At 26.6% G+C, this 25,617-nt stretch overlaps 1 protein-coding gene across 2 annotated transcripts in view; it reads right to left on the bottom strand.

Moving 5' to 3' along the window:
* The window catches only part of LOC129966523 (tachykinin-like peptides receptor 86C), a 139,841-nt gene that overhangs the window by 5,030 nt on the left and 109,194 nt on the right, over window positions 1-25,617 (bottom strand). Inside the window, exon 4 of one of the 2 annotated variants that reach the window (XM_056080959.1) lies at window positions 15,998-16,194. In XM_056080959.1, the coding sequence (XP_055936934.1) occupies window positions 15,998-16,194 (197 nt within the window). Of the gene's footprint in view, window positions 1-15,993; window positions 16,195-25,617 lie in introns of those variants that run through there. The other variant, XM_056080960.1, reaches the window with a different exon arrangement.

The raw sequence follows: 25,617 nt of genomic DNA, 5'->3' as shown, positions 1-25,617 counted from the left end.
ATATTCATTAACAGCTAATGGGGTGAAATGAAGTTTATCAGGGATCTCATGTTCGTTGTCATATAATGATTGAATTATTGTCTATGCCTTGAAAAGGAACATACATTTCAAGATTAGAGTCATATGTTTTTTCAGTAGCATCGGCTGAATTGTTAGCTGGATATGCCCCAGGAAACTAACAGAATAAAATATAAAAATTACTGTTCAGTAGCTGCCAGGATATTTTAAAAGTACTACAATAAAACTTTTTGAATCTGTATAGATTATCCGATTGTCCTTCGATAAAAATCTTCTCAATTTCAAACTTTATAAGTTGCAAAAATCTTTGAAATAAAAATTGAGAATATTGGAATGTTTAGTTTAGTTATATTAACGTCCCGTTTTTGAAGCAACACTAGGTCTATTTTGGGACGGACCTCGTAATTTTGAACCGCGGTCAGATGATGAGGACGACATTTAAGCTGGCACCCCCCTCTCCACCAGAATCTTGGAATGATGGAGGTAAAATGATTTAGTATGTTTTTCGTGATTAAATTAGATGATTTCTTTGCTGGAAATCTTTCATGATTCTTCAATTTTTGATCTTCTATAGACAAGTTGATATCGGTTTGTTATTCCCTATAATTTTCATGATTATGTTTAAAATTCTTTAAATTCTAAAGAATACATCATACATAATATTATACTCTAAAAGAAAGAATTATCAGAAAACAACTATCAACTGCATTCTTTACTTTGTAAATCAATTAATTTAGGATTTATTATTTATTGGTTCAGAGTACTTTTCTGAAATATATATATTAGAAATGATGAATTCAAATTTGGTTCCAGAAACCCAACAATCAAAAAATTGAAATATAAATGATATAAGAAGGTAAAATTAAAATTGATACTTTTTAAAGAAATTAATTCTATCGGAAAAATTTATAATTATCCAATATTTAAAAGTGTTAGTATAAAAAACATAAACATTTGAAAAATATTATATTCCAACTATACAGCTAATATGATTGTGATTCTAAATTTATATTCAAAGCTTTTAGTCGAATTGAAATTTATTATCAAAATGGATTTTTGTGCTAAAATAATAACAAATAATTTTATTGGATTAGAATTCGAATTTTAAAATAAATTAAATGTAATATTGTAAAGTAATAACTTGAAAATCATTATATATATATATTTATATTATTGTTGACAGCATTTTTCATTTTATTTCGTAAATATTTCAAACTCGGTTTATATTTCAAAATAAATTTCTCACATAAAATATTTCAAATATTTCCATATTCTAGGTAAATTATTTTCTTAACACATATCTTATTTTACATAACACTGAAGTTAATTGGGAAAGATTGTAATTAAAATTTTTATAGTGAGATAAAATTTAGAAAGAGCTTATAGGTTATTTAGAAAATTTAAATTTTCCTTAAATATATTCCTCTTGTTCCTAAACAATATTTTTAATTTCAATACTCTTCTGAAAAATGAAAAATATTTTATAGTTTTCTTTTCATCTCAAAAAAGCACTTAAGTATTGGCAGGATATTTTAATCATTATTTTGACACCGCATTGAATTATTTGTACATTTTTCTTGTTTTTTTCTCATCTTTTCCTTTCTGTTTTTTTCATTAGGTATTTTCGGAAAAATTGTATAGCCTTTAATAGCATTTTTTTTTCTATTTATACCGATATAATTAGAAAAGAAGAAAAATAATTTAAAAGTCGGTTCATAATCAGAAAACATATTCTTTTTCTATACATTCCCAAGAAATGCAATAATAATTTATCTTTCTGTTGTTAGATATTTTTAGAAACATCAAATTGTTTTGCTTTAAAAATATCTATTCTTTTATTAAAAATAAGGTATCTCCATAATATTTCAGAAAAGAAAAAATACGGAAATATTGTAATTGAAACTACTTCTAACTACGACTTCCACTATTAAACTACTTCTAAATCAGCAATATTTTGAGGAAACAGTATGTGTAAAAAAAATAATCGGTGGTCTCGATATAATGAATAGAAAGAATGGTTATGGTTGATTATTTAATATTTTGCTTATCTGAAAGAAATTGGATACCATGAAATTAGACAAGTAAGTATTAATTACTTTTTGGCATTAATCTCAATAAAAATTCAAATAGAAATTTTAATATTTTCCAAAAATAATTATTTGCAGCATATTTTGCTAATTGAATTATAAAAGAATAAATGTTAAAAATTTCAACATCATTTTGTTAATTAAATTGTAAACGGTGCTAGGTTATAAAGTTTGATTAAATCGATGTGCACTTGCTTCTTCCCAAAATAATTTAAAACAGCATGTAAAAAGGTCACTAATGTGACGAAGTTTTCAGATATTCTAGAAGATAGTCACGTTTTTATAAAATTTTCGATGTTCGCATTTGCAACGTCTCAAATTTTAATATTTAATTTTATTTATTGAAATTTTAACTTTTTAATTTCAAGTACAAAATTTTTATAAAACTTTTGTTACAAAATTTATTTTCTTTTAAAAATTATATGCACCATTTATAAAAAAAGAAAGGAAAGAAAGCTCTGAGAAATATTCGAGAGCAAGTATTTTCTACTCATAATCAATTTTAATAAAAATTTAACAATTACCAATAAAAGGTTAAAATGAGGGGGTTTACCATTTTTAAATAATTATGTAATAGTAAAATTATAAAATGTTATTCATACATAAAACTATAGGAGAAGTTCAAATAGTTTTTGAAAGTACATTGTTAGAACATATCATTGTAGTCGAAACCATGGCTGTTATCTAATACTTTATCCTAGAATATATCGATTAGATTTTAGGTAAATAACTACATTAGTTACAAGATTATTACTTTTTCTAAGTAATTTTTTTTAATCATAGTTATGGCTTTTTAAAATTGTTTATTACACTTTGAGTAGAAATGAAAATGAAGTATAACATGGTTTCACGAATGTGAAAAACGATCTTGACGCAAATCGAGAGGATATCAATTTATTAGTGAGTTTTATTTTACTCTAAAATATAATGACGCAAGAAAAGAATAAAAGAATATAAAAAACATAAAAGCATTAATTCTGAATATTTTTGTTACATTTTCTTTTTCTAATATATATTCGAATTTCTGTAAAAAGGAAGAAAAGGAAAAGAAAATTAAATTCAAAACATACATTACAGTAGAACAAATAAATACTTTTTTATGCAAATAAATGGTTTGAAATACAAAACTAAATTCGCAGAAATTTCTAAGAAACTCTGAAGAACGTTTGGATACTTATCTCACCCAAGGGAAGTAATTTGCAATCCATTTTTTTAAAAAAAGTGTAGCCATCAGTGAAAAATAGATTTATCGACACGCACCCCCTCTATCAACCGATAAAAATTATATTACATCATTTTTGACATGATCTAAAAAGATGAAATGAGTTTTAGAATCGATTTAAGAAGATATACGACACCAGAAGATTGTTAGAGATGAAACGCGATTTTAATATGTAACAAGTTAAACCATCTTTCTCATAGGCTCATGAAATATCGATATATTCATCTTTAATAAAATATCCATCACATATTAGAAAAAGTGAAGGATTTCTTTTCTATTGAAATGGAAAAATATTATTGACTTAAATAATAAAATTTAGCATTGCCATAATTTGTTTTTAATTTTCATTCGAAAACAGAAAAAAAATGCATTTTTCATACTTTTGCAGTTTTTTGTACATTCTCACATTTTTACACACTTCTTTTTTATTTTTTATTTATTTATTCACTTAGAAAAACAATTCTCTGACATAGAGATTTTGAACAGTATTTGCCTAATAATTTGATTCATAATAAATATTTAAAATCATCGCCACAAAGCAAAAAATATATTTAACGAATCTGACTTTTGGGTAAATGGCAACAATGAATGCTTTAATGACAATTGAACTAACATTTTCTTAACGGAGAATAAATCTATGACTCAGATTCCTAATACATTAAGTTCTGAATTCACACATACTAAAATAAGATATTTATTTTTGTTGTATGAAAAAAGTAAAAGTGAAATAATGTAGTGTTTGATTTGTTGGATAGATATCATAGATGATATTCACAATCGAATGATATATTTCATTCATTCCAGCTTAAATCAAAAGATGTACAAAAATAGATCAATTAAAATCCTAAGCGTCGTTTTCCAGGTGATGGAGTCTTAGATAAGGGAATGGAGTCTGTAAATTTGAAATTAAATTTTATAACAGTGACATCGTTTATACACTTGCCAGAAAAAATCTGCATACAAACCCACAGTAAACATTCTAGGAAGAATAAAAGTATATTAAATTGGCTATATTAATTTAATTTTTATTTAAAGTATTTCTTGAACAATTTATTGCATATCAGTAACAATTTCAGAAATACAACACACATTTATTTAAAATAATAATAATAATAATAATAATTTAAAATTACATAAAAAGTTATTAGAAAAAGTTTGCATACAAATGAAAAAAGCCTTCAAAAAATAGCTTCCTTATACTATCAAATAAACTTTAATATCTGGCTGGATAAAATTTGTCTAAGAACCTCTGTCAATCGTTTAGGAATAGTTTGGACTAGCCTGGTGGTTTCCTCAGATGAAATATTATTCCATTCCATCATAATAAATATTTTCCATAAATCATTCAATTTCACGTTATGTTGACGAATCATGTGTTCCAACAAGTCCTGTAAATGTCCGATGGAGTTTAAGTCTGACGATTGTGGAGGGATATGCAAATGATTTTTGATATTCTACAGCAGTCAGAACTTTACGTATTTCAGAATGCATCTCTTTTCTCGTAAAGTCAGCTTAGATGGGCGACCACTGCTCGTCTTTTCGATGACTTTTAATTATTGATCATGCTTTGGATAGAAGAATTAGTTCTTCCAACTATTTTGCCGATTGCTCGGAGAGTTTTAGCTTCATTGCTTAGTCTTAAGACGATTTTCCTTTACAAAACTAAATACTTGTTTGCAAGCGTGTATCATAATAACAAAACCATGTTTTTTTTTTAATTTTTAATTTTATTATTTGTGTTGTCACTAGATTTAAAAGGAATAAGAAGCAAAAAATGAATGCATATGATATTTCATTTCATGCAAGCTCATGAAGACAAAAAAATGAAGATTAGTTTGCAAATATCCATGTAGTTTGTACCTGTACGCAAACTCTTTCTCATAACATTTTGTGTAGTTTTAAATTATTATTATTACTTTAAAACAATATGTGTTTCATTTCTGAATTTGTTGTTGATATATAAAAATTTTTTACAAGAAATACTTTAAATAAAAATTAAATTAATATAGTCACTACAGTGCGCTTTTGTTGACCCTTGGATGTTGACTGTGCATTTGCACGCAGACATTTTTCTGCAAGTGTTAAAGTTTCCAGCTGGAATATTATATATTTTATACGGGTGGTTCAGGTACCTTTCTCGTCATCTGACCATGATTTAAAATTATATCAGTCTCAAATTAACTTCATGTAACTTTATGACAAAATATTATCCAATTAAACTAAACTAAATCGACTCTGTATTTAATTTCTTAGCTAAATTTAATATCCACATAAATATGAACTTTCTAATCGTATCAACAACCAATTTTAAAATTATCAGATGTAAATATAGACTTCTAAAGGAAAAATGCTTTAAATAAAGTTAATGATTTAATTTTTGATATTTGAGTCAGTAAATGTACTTCGGAGAAAATTAGAAAACCAAAATGCTTTTTATAGTTCTTCGGTCTTATTAGTTATATTTAGTAAAATATTCTTGATACACTAACATTTCAAGAAAAAAAATGAAGTGTCTTTTTCTGCAACTTAAATTAGCTGAGTTACAATTTTTTGAATAGATTAAAGACATTTCAACAGCACTTTGAGGAATACCCACCAAACTGAAAGGAGTTCCTTAGATGGTGCGATGACATTAATATTTATAAATATTAATATCATAATCAAGATAATAATAAATATATCTTGATATCAAATAAAATATTAATATTGTCAAGATAATATTAATATTTTATTATTTTATAAGAATATCTAAATATGAAACGCCATTTAAGAATAAAAATATTTCCTGAAAAAAAAAACCTATTTAATTATGCTTTGTAGAAACGTGTTTATAATAGATGAATCAAATAATATTGAAAAGAGATCCACGCTTTCTTTAATTCTACTTATGATATTAATAATTTAATAAAAAATAATGCATATGCTAGAATTATTCTTTCTCTTCCTATACACCAATGTATCTTTGTTTTGATTGAAAATCTTCACAAATGCATGGAAAACAAATAAGTATCATTCACTTTATATCTTACTGGAAAATGGGAGATACTATTTTTTTTAATTTTCTGATTTCAACTTCTACATTAATAATGTAATAAAGAAAAGATTTTTTTTATAACTATGTAGAAAATTACGTAAATGAATCTTTCTCCTTTCTTAAATCTTCTTTCGCAAATAGGTTTTTTTTATTTAAGTGAATATAATCAATATCATTGCTTTATCCTTGAGTAAAGCATTCGTGTATGGTAAAGTCATCCATTTAGGTTGCCGGTGGAGGATATCAAATGAACATTTGCAACATTCGAATTTATATATCGATTCGAAATATTGATGTTTGAGGTTGGAAAAGACATTTTAGATTTCTGTAAGACGTAAAGCAGGTAAACATATATCTTCTTAGTGAAAATTTCTGGAAATATATTCTAAGGCAAAAAAAAAAGAAATAAATAAATAAATAAAATAAATAAAGCATTAGCTATGAATTTTTAAAATTTTGCCTCTTACTCTTCCTCACAAATTTTATTTTTTTAAATCTATGTGTTTAAAAAAATCTATATGACAACGAAAGTTATACATAAATAAATTATATTCAACCCCTTTTTCCTGACTTCTTCATTTATATGAATTAATTTACCCGAAATATTTATATTTTACATAATTCAAAAGCCAGAAAACTTATTTAAGCTTCATAATGCTAAATTCATAAAATTATTTTTGTTTCGATAAATTAAAGTAGTTTTCATCTAAAATTATTGTTTTATCCTTAAAATTATAAAGATATTGTGAAGAATATATTTTAAATTTTATACTATAAAAAGCGTGAAAGCATTTAAAGCTAATAATATATCTCTACAATTTCCACGTTAAATATTATTTAAAACTTAATTATAAATATTATTTAAACTTTTTTATTAATTAATATTATTTAAATATTATTTAAAAAAAACAATGCTGTTGTTTATTTTTATATATTTTGCAAGTTTTCCTTTAGTTTTTCTTTATGGATTGAATATTGGATAGAAGAAAAACGACAAATATGACTACTTTTTACAAAATTATACAGAGATAAAATGTATATAAGCTTATTTTGAATGTAAGAGTTTGTATGACTAGTCTAAATGTAAGAATATTTTCAGTCTTTTTTCTTCAGATGATCTTATTTTCTGTCCTTTACTTTTTAAGAAACTCATTGAAAACCTTAGAAACCATATGTAAATCAAATATGTGCTATTTATGAGCTAACATTTTTAAAATCGTTAAAAGTTACAGTTTCTGGTGTTTTTTAAACATAGCATAACATATGATACAAAGAATCAAATCTTCAAATTCCGAAAATAAAATATTAATATTTTTCTAAGAAATTTGGAGAAAATACTATTATTTTGATATAATTTAATAATGAAATAATTTAATTATTATTTAATTATGATATTAATTTGATATAATAATAATGATATGAGCAGTTTTTGAAATTGAACAACATTTGTCTCAAAAAGGATCTAAAAATAGTACTTTCGGGAGTAGAAATTTAAATATTTAAAATTATGAATTGTTATGTAAGAAAATTAATAATTGTTATGGAAGTATGAATTGTTATTTATTTAAAAAATATGTATTCAAATACTTAAACTTATTATTTTTCCTTTGAATTAGTATTAATTTATGTTGGCGTAATATTCTTCAGATGCTCCATTAAAATATCTGTTTTAATTTTGCAGTTTGTTTCATAATTAAAGGGGAAAATAACATCTGACATTATAGAACATTGTTCAATAATATGCAATTATATACTAATGAAATACGAAACTACTTTTATTTAAGTGTATGACGTCATGTGAAATAATTTCGTTTCACTATGTTTAGCAAAAATACTAATAATTTAATTAATTCTAATACCTAAAGGGAAAGCGGTGCTAGCAAAATTAAATGAATTAGTTACATTTCGGGTATTTTTGTAAAAATAATTAACTTATTTTACTGCAAAAACATGACCCAGTATCAGCATTTCATGAATTAAAACTGCTAATTGACTCAAATATTCGAATTTCATTGAGAGAGTTATTACCCAGAATAAAACTAATTAATTTTTTCATTTATTACAAATGCATAATTTTCTAGCATGTAATATTAACATCACAGTGGCGCTATAAATAATAAAAATATTTGAACAATTCCAACTTAACTCGAGGAAAAATTAATCTGAAAATAGCCGACAAGTATGAACATTGAATGCCAAAAATAGATAGAAACCATATGCTCTAAAGATTTTATTAGCTATTTAACAAATGAAAATTATCCTGGGATTCTATTTAACTTGAATCCGTACTTTCGATAATATAGAAATCATCTTCCCTAGTTAGAAAGTAAAAAAAAACAATCATATCAGGGTAGGAAAAGATTAGCATATTAAGATAAATTTAAGGAAAATTTATTTCCAACAGAATAATAATAATAATAATAAGTTAATTTTAATCCCCTTATAAAGGCTTCTATATTTCATTTTTTTCTTTATTTTTTCTGTTGAATTAGGGAAAGAAAATATGAACTCAAAGTAAAAACACTATAGTAATAATTAAATGCTAACTTTATCTTCTTTGTGAAAGTGAAAATGAAAATTGAAATTGCAAACCAGATCTATGAATGTTGCATATTATTACCTATCTTTAATTGTATGGTAGTAACATTAAAATAATCAGGAATGTATATATTTCTATTCGCATAATCGAAATTTTGGTTAAATTAAATCCCATTTCACAATCTAAAATCCAACCGTCCATTCTAAAGCTTGGAATATGTATATTATTCTTTATAAAAATTACATTTTGTATTTACAATACAACCATATATGTAAATAACCGGGAAACAAAGAAATTATTAAAAATTCAAAATTTATAGATGTAACATAGTTACATATGTACAATTTCTAACCGAGACGTATAAAAATACATAGTTAAAAATTGGGAGAAAATTTTATTTTATTCTTTTGATTTAAATATCAATTAAAGCGGAAGATTTCTCTAAACGCAAACATGCAAAATTTTTACTCGAAATTAGGTAACAAGTACTGTCTATAGCGGTTTCTTTAAATCTTTCTTTTAAATGGAATCGATAATAACAAATGAAATATCTTGACATAAAGCACTTCTAGATAGACATTCTATACTAAAATCAATTATAAAATCTCTTGGCACTCATTGGTAAATAAAATACCGGAAAAAAAGTAAAAGCACTGCTTTGGTGAAAGTAAAATATTCGAAAGTAAAGCAATCAAAAATTAACAAATCAATAAATAATGCTTTCTGTATCAAATTACATATAAAATCTCCTCTTTCATTTCAACTGGGAATATCCGAAATTGTGAAGCTAATACAAACATTTATAGAACATCGATTTATTTATTTATTTGTCAATGCAAGTGTGAAGCAAATTATTTGAAAGACAAAAGACATTATCATATTTTCAAATGAATAAAATATATTTTTCTGTTCGATTTAAACGGAATTTTGGTTATGAGAAATTTATCAACAAGATTATTCTTGGATACTAGCTATCTGCATGCTAAATTTTGAAATTGAATTATTGTTGTGCATTATTTGGGCTTCTTTAAGATTATTTCTTTTATTTAATTTATTCCAAAAAATATTGAATTCGATCTTAAAATAATAAATTAAAGTAAATAAAAAAAACTTGGGAATTTTGTACAAAAAAATTAATGAAATGCTTGTAGTATCCGTAGGACATTCTTTGAAATATATTAGGGAAGGTTTTTAAAATGTTTTGTTTCTGTAATCATACTTAAACTAAGAATTCAATCATTATAAAATATTAAAATTTAAGGCCCAATCACCATATAAAGCATAATATACAAGACTTTTTATGCTTTATATATCGTGTCATTTATATTTAAGAAAGTATTAATATTTTTAATACTATTATTAAGAAATATAAGACAGTCTTTTAGGAATAGGTATATAGTTCTTAGTAATCGGAATACAGCCTAATACCAAGTTTGGTCTATCATTAACAATTTTGGAAAAAATAAGAGATATACACTTTTCATAATCTTCCACAATACTGTAAATTATTTATTTTTATTTAAAATATTATTTTATTAATACCCAACTAAAAAAGGGCAATAAAATAATTATTGGAAAGATAATAGCTTCATGACAGGTCATTATTAGAATCATATGAATGATATTCGTCTAAGAAAAACAATACGAATGAAAATGTTAAGAGTGTTTTTTCCTGGGAAAAAAAGCTAATTACCAATCTTTGATGTTGTTTTATTCCCTTTTTCCATTTTTATAAGCGATTAAATGTGTTTTAAAATCTAAAATATCCTAAGGCATATTGTACAAATATACAGGGTTCTGGAAATAAAGTTGAAAGAAAAGAAATGGGAAAATTTGAAAAAATATATATTAAAATAAATGCTAAATCAATAATATTTATTCAAATACTAAAACTCGTTCTTATTATTAATTGGCGGAACGGAAGAAGAACATTAATAAATGAAGTCATGTAATAATAACAAGTCATGTCTATAACATGTAATAATTTTTGAAATAGGAAAAATATCTTCTAAGACATACATGTCACCTGTTAGAACATATTCTTTTGCTGGAAGAATAATAATAGTAATGTGTCTGAAATAAAGGGTAGCAGACTTGCTGGAGAATATTCCAGTAGATATCCGTTTTATAACGTGAATTCTTTGTGATAAACTTCAACCCATTTTAAGTGACAAGTGCCTCAGTATCTGGATGTGAAGTTCCCGGAAGAATGATTCGGTTTGGAGGGCTCTGTAGTTTGGCCATCATTATCGCCTGATCTGATTTTCCTTATTTTTCATCGTTATAGCTCATAAATTTTGTTTATTGGATTCAGCTTAAATCTGAAGTGAACGTTTTTCAGACATTTTCAGTGGCATGATATGTCTTATGTTTGCCAATGAGTTTGGTTATCTGTGAAATGTTATTGTTTTGCTTTGCACTCATTAATGCTTTTATAATTATATAATTCTTATATTTTTGTCTCACACCAGTAATTTTTTTTCACCGCTGTGTTACGTTTCCATTTTCTTTCAATGATAATTTAAATATTCTACTACCATGTAGGGATTGCAATACCAGACCAAAATTTCAATACCGGTATTCGGTATTTGTTAGATCTGAATACCGGGATACCGGTTTTAATACCGGTATTAGAAATTTTAGAAAAATAAAGAAAACACAGGCGTGTCTTTGTTTTATTTGCCAGTTTTATTAGAAAGGGTAAATATCACAACAAATAATTTGTAACTTATAAATTATAACAGTATATAAAGAATTACAAAAAAAGTAAAGGAACAACTTATTTATTTAAATCACAAAAAATTGTAAATATTACTATTTAGTCTGTGGTTCTAAAACAAATTTTTGAAATGTGTTCTTAAAAAACATAATGCATCCATTGTACTGTCATTAAGTCTGAAAAGTAATTTTGTGCAAAAATTACTAGCTGTCAAAAACGCTCTTTCGGCATCTACGATAGTTAGTGGTACTGTTAGTGCAAATACTTTTTCCAAGTATTTACCTCTAAATCCCTCATCTTCAAATAAATCGATTTCTTATCGGATGGTTTTGGATATAGCTGATTTTTGTATTGTATTTTGGTTCGTTGAAATTTTCTTATTTATCGCAAATTCTAATTTTTGTTCAAGAGACAATTCCTTTTCAATATCGACATTAGTGTCATCATAATCTTCGATAACTGAATCGAATTCTTTTGAATGTGGATGGGTTTGTGGGTAAAATATTTTAAGAAAATTTACTATAAACTTAATCAGGTTTGAATTGGTTCTTTTCTTTTCTTCTTTTTCATTTTTAAAATCATTGTAATTATGTAAATACCATAAGACATTTTCTATTTCGATAGGCCTTTCTTCTGTGCGATTTTTCAATGTAATATATAATCTTCAGATAGTGATGTATGCTGTTCTAGTATAATGTGTGCTGTTAGGAGTAAACGGTTCCAACGTGTTTTAAAATCTAGTATTAACATATATTCTGTTTTATTTTCAGTTAGTATGTATTTTAATAATATGTCATCTTTTATAAGGGAACGTTTAAATATCTTAACAATCTTTCGAACTTTATAAATTATAGGAAGCAATTCTTGATGGATTAATATTTCATCCTCATTAGCCATATCTTCTTCAACAATTATATTGTTATTATCTTCATTGTCAATATCACCCTCACTCTTACTCTCTTCAAAGTTGGAATCCGAAGTGTCTATATCCACAGTATTTGGATTCTTCTGTTCTTTATTTTTTTGGTATAATACATCTATTATTCCTAACTGAATTCCATGAGCATAGCACAATTGCTGATTTGCATCAATCAACTTTCAAACTTTTTTCATAACTGTTGCTCCATCAATTATTATGAATACAATTTCTTCTTTCAGGGATAATTCGTGTTTCGTTCATTTAGATTTAAGCAATTAATTAAGCCATTAATTAGTTAATTAATTTCGCTCGTTAGGGAGACATAAAAACTAAAACGTATACTATTTTGTTATGTTGGCGATCCTTGAACATATAGTGGAGACCATTTTAAAAATTTCTAGTAAATACCGAAAAACCGATATTTAAACTTGTGAATACCGGTATTACAAAATTGTACAAATGGCTCAAAATACCGGTATTCGGTATCCCGGTATACCGGTATTGCAATCCCTACTACCATGTCTTTATACTATATATGCCATAAATTAATTAAATTTATAAAATAATAATTTATGTGTTTAAAAACATTTTAAAGTTTAAATTTTCGGAGAAAATATTCTTTACCGTATATTTTATATTTTTTCCATGAAATTCCGTCATTTAATCGACTGTCTATAGCTAAATCCGTAGTCTAGACTGTCGAATATGACTTTATAGCTCTATTCTTGATATTCATTCATTAATTCAATATCAAATATATTTTATTCTCTTTCATAATAGGTATAAAATTTATTTAATTTGATCTTTCATAAGAAAACTGATCTAAGTACTATATTAATTCATTAAGTATTAACTCTTAGTACTATAAGTTTAAGATGTTCTAAAGAATTTAAAATATTAAATTATTGTGTGATAAATTCGTACCATAATGTATGTTCTCAAATCTCGAAATTTAAGTAACAAATAGAAAACAAATTCTGAAATTCGTATTGTGTCAGATGATTAATTGTGATAAAATGGAATTTATACTATGTAAATAAATATGAATTTAAAATAGAATATCAAAATGAGCAAAGCTGAAAATGTATTACAATTATGTATTTTTCAAAATATTTCATATCATATTTAATATTTTCTGATTTTGAAACCAAAGTTAACAATAACAATTTCTTTAACAATTAAAATAGATCTTGATTCCAAGGTTAAAGATCTCATAAAGTAATTACAGAATATATTTATTTATTTATTTCAAAAAATGATTATTTTTAATTTCAGTATGATATTTTTAATACATACAATTATTTCAATCATAAGAATCTGTTTCTGTTTTCTGTTTACATTATTTAAATTAAATAGAATAGGAAAGATAGAAAATGAAATGCTTAGCCATTTATAAAATTCCTATTTACGGACCACATATCTAAGTCGTAAGAAATATAATACTAGGCTCAAGAAATACAAAAGAATTTACTCTAATAATTTTTTTATGACATGAATAAAGTTTTTTGTACCATTTTTTTAAATAAAATGTTATTTTAGATGTACTGGGAATAATGCTTGTAAATAAATAATATTCTTGTATTCATTACGATAACCATTATTCTAACAGTTTTAAAAGCAGTTGTTATTTTTAGACCATACAAAGTCAAAAGATATTAGAAATAAAGAACAAACAAATTAAATTGTTGGTTTAAAAGGATTTTCCCCGTTTAAATAAAACAAAAGTAAGGAAATCTGATAATTCGACAAAAGATACAAAAATAATGCAACGTTGCATTAAAAGCAACGTTGATTTAAAATGAAGAGTGCAGTTTTTAAAGCAATAAATAAAAGAATAAATTAAAAATATCTAATATAAGCCGGCTAGATTTTTGTCATTAATTATTATTAAAAACTTGCTGCTCTTAAATAAAATTTTAAATGGCAGTCGCATATAGATGTAGTTTAAGATAAAAGTATGATTTCCACGTCCTGTTTTCTCGTTTTCTTATTTCAGAAAAAAGTTTGTTAATTTTTTTCTTTCAATTGCTTGTCATCAGAATAATTTTTTTTCGAAACCACAACGAATTGTTGTTTTGATTTTCTGTGTTGCACCAAAAATTTAAAATAAAATAAATGAAGTCTTTAAAATTTTGTTCTAAAGTACTGTGCAAACTTTCTTTTTTTGTCAATCAAGAACAAATTGCAAACCTAATAGCCATTTTTATAGAAACAAATGTATTAAATATTTTTATCAGTTGAAATATCGAACATATTAAAACAAGAGCATTTTGCAAAATTTCAATGTTGCAGTACGATATTTTGAATGAAAATGAATGTTTTGAGATATTGTAACGATGTTACTGATCATTTTGTGGCTATAGGTAATGTTTCAATGTAGATTAGAACTTACATAAATTGAAAGCTTTGAAAAGCAGAGGGTATCAGTGAATAAAAACCTTTCTAGTAAAACTAAATAGACACACGAAACATATTTTTACAAACATGTTTAAATAGTTCATAAGTTGATATATTATTAAAAAAAATTACAAAGGGCATCATCTCTGCAGTGATTACATAATAAGTTAGAAGCAAATTACATTTTTCTTTTCGTGAAAACATTCTTTCATTCCATGAATTTCCCAATTATCCAAATATTTTGTTATTTGGAATACATCGGCCTTATCGCAAATAATCTAGATAATTGGCATTCTAATGAAAATTATCACTCAATTTTTTTAAGTGATATAACAAATTTATTTTTTATTTCAAGAACAAATGAAAATAGTATACTTCTAATAAAAATCTCAATTAAATATATTAAATAAAACTTTATGCATGTAAATTATATATATATATATATATATATAACTAGAATTTTTATATTGGCGTATTTTTATAAAAAAAAATTGTTCGAAAATTTTACTATTCTGATAGGGATAGCACTGTAATCAAATTTAACATTTTAATAAAGTTTAATTTTTCTTATATATATTTATAATTATTTAAGTTTATTGGACAAGTTAGAAGTTTGGGAAAAAATAAATTATTTATAGGCTCGTTGAAATTTAATTATAAATACCTATTTTATAATAATATCATTTCATTAATTTTTTTTCAATTTCATCTACTGTTATAAATTTTATTAAATTACTTGAGAAAATTGCATATTATAATCTATGTGCAGATGATTGTAATATCTTCTTAAAGACTTGGTTGATAGTTAATTCGATTGAAATTAATATCACATTAAATTTGATTTGAAAGCCTTGCAGAATGATTTAGTTTCAAATATTCAGAAAACAGAATTAAAATAACTTTTTGCTAATGAATACTCACTGTTTTAAAAAGCATGCATACATTAACTTGGAAATTAATTTTGGAAGAAATTCATTGATTTTCATGGCAAAATAATGTAATTAACATTTTTAATGAAATGCATGTTTTTAAAAAGATGGGCATAAAATTTCAAATTATTACCTCGAGTTCATCCAGTAATATACTATCGGGTTGTAGCATGAATTGGACATGGCCAACCAGTATATGGCTAAATAGATGTGCTGGATGTAGTCTGAAACAATAGCCTCTTGATGATGATACACGTACAGGAAATAGATGTGATAAGGAAGCCAGCAGACCCCAAACAGCACAACAATTGCAATCAGCATATGAACAACCTGTAAAAAATATGCGCAGATTCAGGTAATTATAATAATTATTTTTACAGATAAATGTAATAAATCCGGGTTTCAATTTTTTTTTTCTTTTTTTTTTTTTTTTTTTGTCGCTGAAGAAAATTTAGAACAATTATTTTGTTGACAAAATTTAAATTTCCCTAAAATGATTCTTAATGATATTTTTAAAAATTATCGGCTGAACTCCAGTTAACTAAGTTGTAGAAAAAAATGTACATCTTTGTACATGAATGTATCTATGTACATCAATGAACTCCATTCATTAAACATTCATAAATGAATGTTTTGAAATGCTGACGATTTATGATATATGTAGTTGTAATGTAACCTATTTCAGAAGAATACAATCACATTTTCTAAATTCCCAGCATCTTTTTACGAAGTATGTATACAGAACAGTTTATTGATAACAATCCACAGATTCCCCGGAAGAAATGTGAAAAATGAAAAGTTTACATATGATCCCTGAATTGACAAATTTATTTTACCCTTTTTAAGTCACCTTCATGTTAGTGTAGGAAACAGTTAAATCAAAACAGTTCTCAATATACCTAAACCGATAACGTAAAGAAAATTCCAACTTGATAGTTGGTATTTATACAGTATTTGTACAACCCATGGACTACATGGACAGCTACATGGACTACTTAATTATCGACACTTGTAATTCTAAATTAGACCTTACATCAAGAAAACTAAAATACTTCATTTTGGAAAAATTTAGTTTGGACGGACGAAGTATTAATCTTCAAAACGATCGTTTTTGTAATGATAAAAAAAAATTCTTTATACAAGAGGTCATCATCAATGGCAGTTTTCTGCCAACGCGTAATATTTCGTTTTCAGAAATCTATTAGTCCCACATTGTAAAACACTATACTTAATGGTGGCCGATATATTAAGTTAGTTTTGAAGATTATGTCTGAACTAAAGGAAGAATTAATTTCAACAGTACATGTTCTGTATATATTTGACAACAAATTTAAAATTCCTGACTTTATATTGTATGTGATGAAATGGATCTCGTAATCACAAGTACTTTTACACTTTTAAAGGATTACAAATTTATATGGATGCTGAAGAAGAATGGTTGTTTTATTTCGTTCTCTTAATAAGCTTTTGCAATATATATATATATATATATATATATATATATATATATATATATATATATATATATATATATATATATATATATATATATATATATATATATATATATATATATATATATATATATATATATATATATATATATATATATATATATATATATATATATATATATATATAAGAAAACTACAACATAAGAACTCACTCAAACAGCAGTCAGAGGTATAGAAAATTTATAGTTTATTTATATTATTATATTATTATACATATTTATAGTTTAAGTCTATAAATATGTTTTTTAATATCACAGAAAATTCCAAAGATAAAAACTATGGATATAAAAAAGTAACTTAGATGAAATTTATTAATTAGAGATAATTGATATTTCCAATACCAGTTCATTAAAGTAAAACTTATATGAAAAGGGACTTAATACTATTAATTGCTACCACTTCAGTAATGCGTTTGTCTTATGAATTAGTCGTTGTCAGTAAGATACACGATAGATCTGTCATGGAGTTGAACTGTCGTGAACCCATGTCATGATAGATCTGCCGTGAACAAAAAGAGAAAATCTACTCCCAGGTTTCTGAAAATGATAATAGTTTTTTTTTTTAATTTTAAAGATTTTACTCATTTATGAAATAGCAGAATAATGAGTTTATTTTAAAGAGAAAGAATCTTTCTTAATCTATGTAATAATTTATATAACTTGCTTTTATGCACAATGGTTTAAATTTTGCCAAAAATAATTATCTTAATATTGTATATAATTAAATGCAATCTTCCCATTTATGTTAACAGTCATAATAAGTCTGAATCAAATATACAACCCCTCTCATTGAAAAGTACAAAGTTAGAATTAAAAAAAATAAATACCCTTTGAGATTTAAACTTCTAAAATAAATAAAAATATTAAAGTTGAATGTTTTTACAAAACATTAAATGCTAAATTAATCAGGGTTAAGATAAAATATCACAAGCTAATGAACTTTCAAATGAGAACAATAAAAACTTAATTTTGAAAATCAATCAAAGATACAACATTTCCTCTAGGTAATGACAATTTTTTTATCAGTTTTGCAACCTTTTTTTTTTATTTTAATAAATACAGATTTCAATAAATCTTTAGAAATTCTGATTCTTTTATTTGCTTTCAGATTTATTAAAAGAAAAATCCAGCAATGCAGAAAATAATAAATATTTTCATTTTTATATTTGATTATCATTATTTGGAATATAAGGAAATCTTAAGAATGTCATAAAGATGCTTCTACAGGAAATGATAACATTTGAAAATTCATCCTCGTATTTATTTTTAACTTGGAGTGACTCTTTTCAATAAAAGTTGATAGAATAGTTATGTATATTTTGTTTTGGTTTCAACTCTGGAAAAACATTATTAAATTCTTTATAGTTAAAATATCGACAGCGTCCCCCGCTTTTATATGAAAAATTTAGGTGGTACAAACATCTGAAGAGTTATCTCTGAAAACTTTGATTTATTTAACAAGGTATTGGAAATTTTTATTGAAAAAAAAAATCTAACTTCCAGCAGAAGATAGTTTAAACATCATGAATGAATGTTTTCGAGTATTTCCGAAAAATGATTGGGAAACCAACTTCAATAATAACAATAAAATTCTTTTATGCTAAAATTTTATTTTAGGCATCAGTTGAATTTCATCCTCCGAAAAACAAATATATTTTAACAAAACATCATGGATGTGGTTTGTACAAATAGGATTCAAAAATTACTGTCAAATAGAAGACATTTTTTTCAGTTTTATTAAAGAAAAAAGGTAGCAGATTAGAGTCTGTTCTGTACTTATGAAAAATATTTTTAGAATTGTAATGCACTACAAAGTAATAAAATATAGTAAAACAAAATAAAACAAACATTGGTTTTTAATATTTGTACAGAACGTATCAAATAACACTATACATGTTTCCATACTTAAAATATGACGTGTATACTAACTCTAAGATTCTATATTGTCGATTTATAGTTTATTTTTCAATTCTCTAATAATGATAATTTATATTTGATTACATACATTTTCACGTTGATTGGTTATGCAAAAATCTGTTTTTTTTTTCGATACTCAATTTGAAACTTCATGGAGAAATAATTCAGTTTTACATTTCTCGAATTATTTTTATATTTTGTTAATAAAGGCTATGAAGTACCACAAGTTTTATAAAATTTTTCCCAAAGAGATGGTAGACAGTGAAGAAAGTAGGAAAGCAAAAATGTACCAAAGCAAGAACTTTCCCTTATATAAATCAAAAAGAGAAAAGTGCCACAATTACATACCTATATATTACAATGCGCTGTTTAAAAAGATTATGTTACATTACAAAATTTTCTAGATCCTTGTATTGCTAAAGATATATTTGGATTAAAAAGAAATTCCCAATTTTACAGATGAGAGATCTTCCAATCATATCGGTCATAGTAGTGATAGTATCTGCATTTTATGGCTGTTTCTGTGTTTTTTTCAAAACTTAGAACTTAAATTGTTTTTCTAATAAAACCAATATTATCCAGAAAACACAGAAAAAGACAATTTCTAAATATTTTGTGCGAAAATTATAGAACATAAGAATACGCTTTCAAAATGTGTTTTCCTTAAATCTGATTAGAATTGAATCGGATTCAAATAACATACCTACTCGTTACAACATTAAAAAAAATTGCAATAACTACGTTTTATTAAAAGATTTTCCACACGTATTGATTAAAATAAGAGGATCCCTGCGTACAAAAGATGTTCTAAAAATTCACGAGGCCACGATGGCCTGGTAGTAAGGTCTCGACTCGTGAGCAGTAGGGTTTCAGGTTCGAGATCCGATTCCACCGAAGAATCGTCGTTTAAGGAGGTCTGTTGCACGTTAAATCTGTCAGGGCCAAACATCCTCCCGGTGGTGTGGAGAGTGGGTGCCAGCTCAAGTGTCGTCCTAGTCATCTGACAGCTTCTCAAAATTACGAGGACCTTCCCAAAATAGCCCCAGTGTTGATTTATAACGGGACGTTAATATAGCTAAACTAAACTGAACCCAAAATTCACGCTCGATTTGAATTTGCTACCATTCACGCAGTAAAGTATTGGAAACCCTATTAAAAACATTTCACAGCTGATAGCTTAGGGTAAGTAAAAATGGAGCGTTGGTCTATTGGTAATAATAATAACGTGTTTTCATTGTTCAACTATATTTAAAAAATAATGAAAGTCTGGCAGCCACAGTTCGAAACTTTGAGAATCTGGCCATTAAATTGTGTGATTTAACATGATTGGATTTCTTTTTATGGGGTTATTTGAAGTCACAAATCTATGCCAACAAATCCACAAGCACGATTGCATTTAAGGAGGAAATTCAACGCTACATCAATGAAATTCAAGCAGTATTTATGCAAAATGGTCTTGGAAAATTTCGACAAAAAAGTGCTTATGTACCAACAAAGCCATGGAGACCATTTGTCCAATGTGTATTCCATGGACAACCTATCCTGTGTAATCTTCAGAAGAAGTGTGAGAGATCACTCAATATCCTCAAGGTACTTTATCGCACTTTCTGGGGTGCCGATCGTACCTCTTTACTTCGTATATACCAGGCTGTCATTTTATCTCGGATTGACTACGGGTGTTTCGTATATGGCTCTGCCAGATCTACTGTTCTGCATCGACTAGATACCTTGCATCACTCTGCTCTGCGGATTTGTTCGGGAGCTTTCCGCACATCGCCAGTGGAGAGTCTTTATGTCATTTGTCATCAGTTGCCTTTGGAGCTGCGAAGAAAAAGAACTCTCCATGCGATATCATTTTCGAACGCTGTCTCTTCCACAACATCCTGTGGCAAATACGACTCTTCCTGCTACTCTCCGCAGAATTTATGATGCTCGTCCTTCTTACGTTCTTCCCTTTTCTGAGAGAGTGAAAAGCACACTTCAAAATTTGGATTTGCAGTTTCCTGAAATCCAGACTGTTGATTTCCAAACTTTTCCACCTTGGGATATTCCCAATTTTTCCTTTTTAAATCCTTTTAGTGGTTTCATAAAATATACAACTGCTCCAGTGATTTTTCAACAAATTTTTTGTGCTCATCGCAGTCAGTATCCTTCTTTTGTGCCTGTCTTCACTGACGGTTCAAAGGTAACCGAGCATGTTGGTTGCGGAATTGTTTTTGATTCCGACATAAACAGTTTCCCTCTCAATACATCCTTTTCAGTTTTTTCAGCCGAATTAGTGGCAATTTCGCATGCTCTGATGAATATATCATCCTCGCCTGAGAGACAGTTTTGTATAGATACAGATAGCATGAGTTCTTTGGAAATCCTCTCTCAGTTTAATCCTCATACACATCCAGTTGTAATAGAAATCTTGGGATTTTTGAAAACTTATCAAAATAGAGGTTTTAATATTTTATTTTGCTGGATTCCCAGTCATATGGGAATTGCTGGCAATGAGCAGGCGGATCATGCTGCAAAAACTGCGTCTTCTCTCTTACATCACATAATACCATACAGTGATGTAAAGAAATCTATTACCAATGGGAATTTTACTCTGCGGCAAGAGACATGGAATATGCAGACACAGAATAAATTGCATTCAGTTAAACCTGTTATTGACACATGGCCCGTTTTACCGATGCGTAGGGCTGATGTAAAATTGTCTCGCCTACGTATTGGACATACTCGGATTACCCACAAACACCTGCTTTTCGGAGAAAGGGCACCTGTGTGCTCCTCATGTCACACCGAATTTACAGTTGGTCATATTTTGATTGAATGCCCAGCTTTTGAATCTCATCGCCACCATTTTTTTCATCTATCAAATGCTACTCTCCCAGAATTGCTGGGAGAGAATTATCATCCAAATATTTTTAAATTTTTAATTGCTATACACTTTTTACCATATATTTAACTTCAACAATTTCCATTTTTATTATTTACATTTTATTTTCTTTTATTTCCATTTTAAAACAAAGATGTCATATTTCGTCTTAATCTGTTTTAGCTATTTTATATTAGTTTACACATATGCATACTTAATTTTATACGAAGTTCCAATCATCAACAAAGCTCTACTTTTTACCATAAGCATGGCGCAGTATGGCCAAGAATGGCCCTTGTGCCAAAAAACCCAAACTAACCAACCAACCTGTGTAATCTATGATTTAATAAAAATATAACTATTTAAAGAAAAAACTGCATTTTATTTCACTCATATCTTGTGTTAAAATATTGTTCTATCGCATAACAATCATTTTTACTAACCCTAAACTAACAGCTGTCAAATGACTTTTTAATAGGATTGCCAACATTATACTGCATAAATTGTAGAAAATTCTAATCTTTTATTCATTTTTGGATACTCTTTAGATATACGAACTTTGTCTATCATAAAATTTAAAAAATAAGAGTTCAGAGAATTCAAATAGTTTTATATAAAATGATGATTTCTGTAATAAATTTTGGGAAACTTTTATATTTATAATGTATTTATATAAAAACATTCATTGTATTTATTGGCATGATGTTGAAAGAAGAAATTCAATAATACGTAATTCTATTCATAAGCATTCAAAAATATGTTAATGGAATTCCTAGATATAGTTATTCAAAATGTGAAGTCTGACGCTTTATATGGTATTCTGGAATTTTAGCGAAATCTTTTTGGCGATCAATTCAAATTCAAATGCATCAAATTATACAATAATCCTTTGAAAAAAATTCTTATCGTTTTCTTTTATAATCGTTATCGTTTTATATCGTTTTTATATCGTATAATCGTTTCCTAAGATGTTCCACGATAAGTTACCTGAAACTAATCATCTGAAATTATTAGTACCATTAAATAAAATGACTTTCTGAGACATAAACCTTGAGTTAGAGGATGTCAAAAATGAATTTAATGGTGTATTCGTCATTCTTGTAAGAGTACGGAAGAGTGAATAAAAATGGAAATTACTACTTGTAATTCAGGATAGATTTAGAGGAAAACTTTGGTCACTAGTAAAGTTTTATCTTGCAGAATTATCTAATACTCTCATCAAAATTATTACAGCCCTCCCCCAAGATATTAACGCGAAAACATGCAGTTCCTTTTTAAATAAAGCAGGGAAAGATAAATATTGCATCATATCAAAAGTTCCTTTGTCACGTGAAATAAAGTGATAATAACATAGGTATAATATATTCAAGATAAAAGTAGGACATGGATTTAAAAAGCCCGCGTAAAAGACTTGCTCACAAAAGTTAACACTATTAAATAAATTATATTTCTAAAAAAGTTGTACAGAATATATTCAACTATGCTAATCTGAATTACTGGGAACGAATTCCTTGAATTTACTAATCTAGTTACAAATTAGTTTAAATTTTCACTTCTAACATTATTTGATTTCTTGAGAATCCTATTCAACTCTTAATAGCGTAATAATTTTTCAGAAAAATACGATTAAGAAGCTGAAATGAAGGCAGTTTCTAAAACATTTAAATCACGAAGAGAAAATCTGCGTGCACTATTATTATTATTACTTAATTTTGAGATAAATCTCTAATTAATTACTAACATTCTTTTGAATAAAATTGATTGCAAATATATGAAAATAACTGCATATTACAATATTATCCGATATTTTATTTATTTTCTAAGTTTAGAATATCTTACATATAGATGTGAAATTCAATAACTTTACATTTTAGAACTCCATACTTACCCAAAGTGTCACGTAAAAAACTATTTTTAATCTGGTTTTGCAAAGTGCTTTTTTGGCATCTAAATAAAATGAGTGACTGTGGAAAAAATATCCATCAACTCAAATTTTAATATTTAAAATAAAGAGCCAAACGTTTTGCTTTCAATTCCAATATTTTTCAAAGTTTTTAATAAATAATAATCCCATCACACTATTTGCCACGTTTTCGGTGTGAAAGTTGCTCAATCTATCATAAAAGATGTGACACGACTCTGAACATTAGAGATTGAAGAGAAATTCCTTTGCATGCTGTCAAATATGGGAATTCTAGAGATTACTCATCACTCTATTTTTTCAGAATTTTATGCAAGCAATGTTGATTAAAATATTAGAGGTTGGAAAGATCAACTTGCCAGAAACTTTGGACATATCATAATTCAGAACTCTTAAAATTTCCGGTGAACTTTGAGCATGACAGTTATTTTTGAATAAACATTTATTACAAATATATTTCTCAGAGAACCATCGAATAGAGAATAACACGTTGGCTTATTTTTTTTAAAGTTTAATATGACCGAAAAATTTATTATGTCTGGCTTCTTCGAAACGACCTTCTTTATATAAAAGGGTTTGATTTGATTATATTAACGTCCCGTTTGAAGCATCACTAGCGTTATTTTAGGACGGACCTCGTAATTTTGAACCGGGGTCAGATGACGAGGACGACACCTGAGCTGGCACCCCCCTCTCCACACCACACCAGCGGAAGGACGTTTGGTTATGACGGATTTTAACGTGCAACAGACCCCCTTACACAACGGTTCTTCGGTGCAATCGGGTCACGAAACTGAAACCCTCCAGTTCCGAAGCCGAGACCTTACCACCAGACCACCACAGCCCTTTTATATTAAAGGGACTCTCAGTTAAAAACATAAAATTAATTTACTTAAGGTAAAGCGACATGAATAATATATAGAGAGTAGCGCTGCAGAATAATGTATATATAGTCCTTCTTTATATCAAATTTCGTGAAACTTAAAAAATAAAAAATACAAAGAGTAAACTTTTTCATGAGGTGAAAATTCACAACACACTTGAAAGCAAATACCGTGATCCATGTAGTAAATAATATAACAATCCAAGTAATTCTTTTTTTAAACAGATGATCCCTTTTTTTTACTTTCTTTTCTTAGTGATATGTGTTATCAGGATATTTTTTTAAATTATTTTATTCTTAAATTGCTTAGGGAATTTTAAAGATTGATAATTTTTTCAGTGTTTAATTTATTCTCATAAAAATTAAATATAACTTACATTTGTTACCTAAGCTAATAGATGATTTCTCATTTTCAATGGCTTTGAAGAAAGTTTGTCTCTCAGAATAATATCGATTAATCGATACTTAATTTGATATAATAATGTAACTAAATTACTTTTCCACGAGAAGAATGTGAGTGATAATCGTGTTGATTAAAAAAGAATTTAATAAATATAGATAGCTAATTATTCCATGTGCATATGATTACTATATAGAGTACATATAGCAATTTATGTTCCTTAAATTCAATATAAATAAATGAAAAACACTGA

This window comes from Argiope bruennichi, chromosome 4 (genome assembly GCF_947563725.1).
Source record: "Argiope bruennichi chromosome 4, qqArgBrue1.1, whole genome shotgun sequence".
NCBI classification, from domain to species: domain Eukaryota; kingdom Metazoa; phylum Arthropoda; class Arachnida; order Araneae; family Araneidae; genus Argiope; species Argiope bruennichi.
Note: the sequence above shows the minus strand (reverse complement) of the source record. Positions and strands in the feature narration are given on the sequence as shown.